The 3,153-nt window shown below is 32.8% G+C and overlaps 1 protein-coding gene across 1 annotated transcript; it reads left to right on the top strand.

The window, feature by feature from the left end:
• Positions 1-763: 763 nt before the first annotated feature.
• On the top strand, positions 764-2,910 carry LOC111692259. The gene is made up of 2 exons (XM_023456167.1): positions 764-997; positions 2,576-2,910. Exons 1-2 carry the CDS (start codon positions 919-921, stop codon positions 2,908-2,910), a joined length of 414 nt encoding a protein of 137 aa, XP_023311935.1. The 5' UTR covers positions 764-918.
• The last annotated feature ends 243 nt before the right edge of the window (positions 2,911-3,153 follow it).

The following is a 3,153-nucleotide window of genomic DNA, read 5'->3' as shown; positions in this document are numbered from 1 at the left end:
ATGGCGGGAAATTCAAAATGTAGCCAGCTAGGGCTCTGCCCCCCACATGCAAGTATACCTATGTAGGTATGCAGGTATCCCCCACGTAGGATTCCTCATTTAGGACTTTGCCCCTAGGGCTTTAACCCACCCGGGGCCCCCTTTTGCCTCTAGGGCTTCGCCCCACCTGGGGCCCCGCGTCACCTAAGGCTTTGCTCCCGGTGCTCCGCGTAGGATTCCCCACGTAAGCTAGCCTCTAATGCCCGAGTATGGCCCGCGAGGAACTTTGCCCCCGGGCCCCCAACGCGGCCGCGCTTGTAGCCGCGGAGTTCTTAGCGGTTATCAGTAGCCGGGTCTAATAACGTCGTATATGCTTGGCGTTATCAGTAGATGACGTCAGACGGAGGGTTCGCGGTGTACTAGGCGTTATCAGTAGATGTCGGGAGGATTCGCGGTGTTCTTGGCGTTATCAGTAGATGACGTCATTATCGTAACCTGCGGTGTTCTTGGCGTTATCAGTAGAATTATCGTAACCTGCGGTGTACTTGGCGGTATGGGTCTAATAACGTCGTATACCGGAATGATATATAACAGTTTAAAGTGCTTAAACTAAAGGAGCGAAATAGCGGCATGTGTTAAAGGAGGAGGGACATCCTTCTTCATCGGAATCTCAAACGTTCAAGACATAATGTAATAGTGTTACGTTATTTGCGTTAAATATTACAGTTGTATCAAGAAAACCAAAAGCCGTGAATAATAATTTATTGCAACTTGGGCCTGGTAGATATGATAACAAGTAATGAGCGCTGTCCGGATGTGATAAGAAATATCGCGGACAGCAGGCGACCGTTTTAAAAACTATAGGATAGTTTTATCATCATCCTGTAGACTGTTTGAAGCAAAAATATTCATTTTTAAAATTGAATCGTTAAAGTGCACATGTTGTGTTGTTCTGTGTTCTGTGTAGTGATGTGTCCTGTGAGTGATATATATACGGATACCTTTGCAATAAAGAAAGGTAAGTCAACATACATTTTCTATATAAAAACCAGGTCGAAAATTTTCAGTCGAAAATAATAATTTACCATAATCATTAAAAACCATTAATCTTAAACTCTTAACGAAAAAGTTCCATTTAAAGCATTAATCTAAACTACATTAAAATAAAAATCCACAGTTAAATAATACCAGAAACTACAAGAAAATATCAAAAACTTATAAACGGAAATAAATAATAAAATTCCATTAAACTTAAAAATCTTAACGAAAAAATTCCATTAAAAATCATTTAAAACTATTCATAAAAATATCAAATTATTTCAAAATCTACAGTTAAATAATACCAGAAACTACAAGAAAATATCAAAAATTTCTAACCGAAAATAAATCATAAAATTCCATTAAAAAATCCAATTAAAAAGCATTAATCTAAACTACATTAAAAACTTAGAACTTACTAGAAAATTTCTAACAGAAAATAAATATTTAAAAAAATAATAATTTTCCTATAATCATTAAAAGCATTAATCATTAAAAGCATTAATCTTAAAAATCATAACGAAAAATTCCATTAAAAAGCATTAAACTACATTAAAAACTTGGAACTATTCATATAAAAATTCACAGTTAAATAATACCAGAAACTACAAGAAAATATCAAAAACTTCTAACCGAAAATAAATCACAAAAAAAAAGCCATTAAAAATCATTAAAAGCATTAAACTACATTAAAAAACTTAGAACTTACTAGAAAATTTCTAACAGAAAATAAATATTTAAAAATAATAATTTACCATAATCATTAAAAAACCATTAATCTTAAAAATCTTAACGAAAAAATTCCATTAAAAACTTGGAACTATTCATAAAAAGCTACAGTTAAATAATACCAGAAACTACAGGAAAATATCAAAAATTTCTAACTGAAAATCATAAAATCAGATTAAAAAAGAAAATTTTTTTAAAAATCCTATAATCATTAATCTTTACGAAACCGATTAAAAATCATTAAATCATTTAAAACTATTCATAAAAAATCATATTATTTCAAAATCTACAGCTAAATAATACCAGAAACTTAGAACTTACTAGTCATATTATTTCAAAATCTACAGCTAAATAATACCAGAAACTTAGAACTTACTAGAAAATTAAAAAAATTATAAATTTAAAAAACAGGCTAAAAACTTGCACCCGAAAATAAAACCATAAAATCAGATAAAAATCATTTCAATTTCAAAACCCCGCAAATTTAATTTAAAAAAAACAGGAAAAACCCGCATCCGAAAATAAATCATAAAATCATTTAAAATGCCCCGTAAAATAATTCTAGAAACTTAGAATTTAAAAATTTTAAAAACGAGGTAAAAACCAAAAACCTATAACTGATCGTAAAAAATCAATCAAAAACCTATAACTTATCGTAAAAAATCAATCAAAATCATATTAATTCAACAGAAAAAGACACTAAATCATAAATTCAAAACGTGATGAAAAAGCTTTATCAGCCAAAAAACAATTAAACTGTTACCTTCGACGAAACTACTAACAGTCATTAACAAGTTGGCGATCGAATCTAAGGTATTAATTTTTATAGGCAGAGGAATGGTCCTACATGGAAATATACGTAAAATTGAGAGCGGCATGGAAAGGCGCGAATACAAGAAGATCATTTTAATGGCCAAAAGCAAATCAGAGAACAACAGAGACGCGGAGATCCGACGGGTAAGTTATTACTTGCATGTCGTTGCTTCCAGTTTCTGCATTTTTTCAGATCGCGTCGTAAATACAGATTTAATACACAGTCTTCTATACTGGCTTAGATCTGTATCGCGTCGTGTAGGGATCTATCTTAAACGATTACCTAAGGGTAATCATTGGATTTTTCCTTACCAACGAAAAAAGGGTTCAGCCAAACGCGAAAATACTTAAATCCGTTCGTGAACGCGAAAGGCCTTCGGGCTATCGAAACGAAAAAACGGCTGTCTTGTGATAGGAAATACGCGCTGTACTCCCAGCGCCATTCAAACATCTCGACGGCTGTGTTTCAAACTAAACAGATCCGTTGTGATGATAAGCGGCCTTTCAATGACTCTTTACCATTAAAAAAATATTCAAAATTTTTAATAATTTTCCATATATAATTTCTCCGTTTTATAAGTACAGTAAGACGTA

Source organism: Anoplophora glabripennis, unplaced genomic scaffold (assembly GCF_000390285.2).
Source record: "Anoplophora glabripennis isolate ALB-LARVAE unplaced genomic scaffold, Agla_2.0 scaffold1230, whole genome shotgun sequence".
Classification (NCBI taxonomy): Eukaryota; Metazoa; Arthropoda; class Insecta; order Coleoptera; family Cerambycidae; genus Anoplophora; species Anoplophora glabripennis.
Note: the sequence above shows the minus strand (reverse complement) of the source record. Positions and strands in the feature narration are given on the sequence as shown.

Coding starts and splice junctions, on each gene's coding strand:
- LOC111692259 (XM_023456167.1), top strand. CDS start 919: ATGTTGTGTTGTTCTGTGTTCTGTGTAGTGATGTGTCCTGTGAGTGAT. Junction 998..2,575: donor TACCTTTGCAATAAAGAAAG/GTAAGTCAACAT, acceptor TAATTTTTATAG/GCAGAGGAATGGTCCTACAT.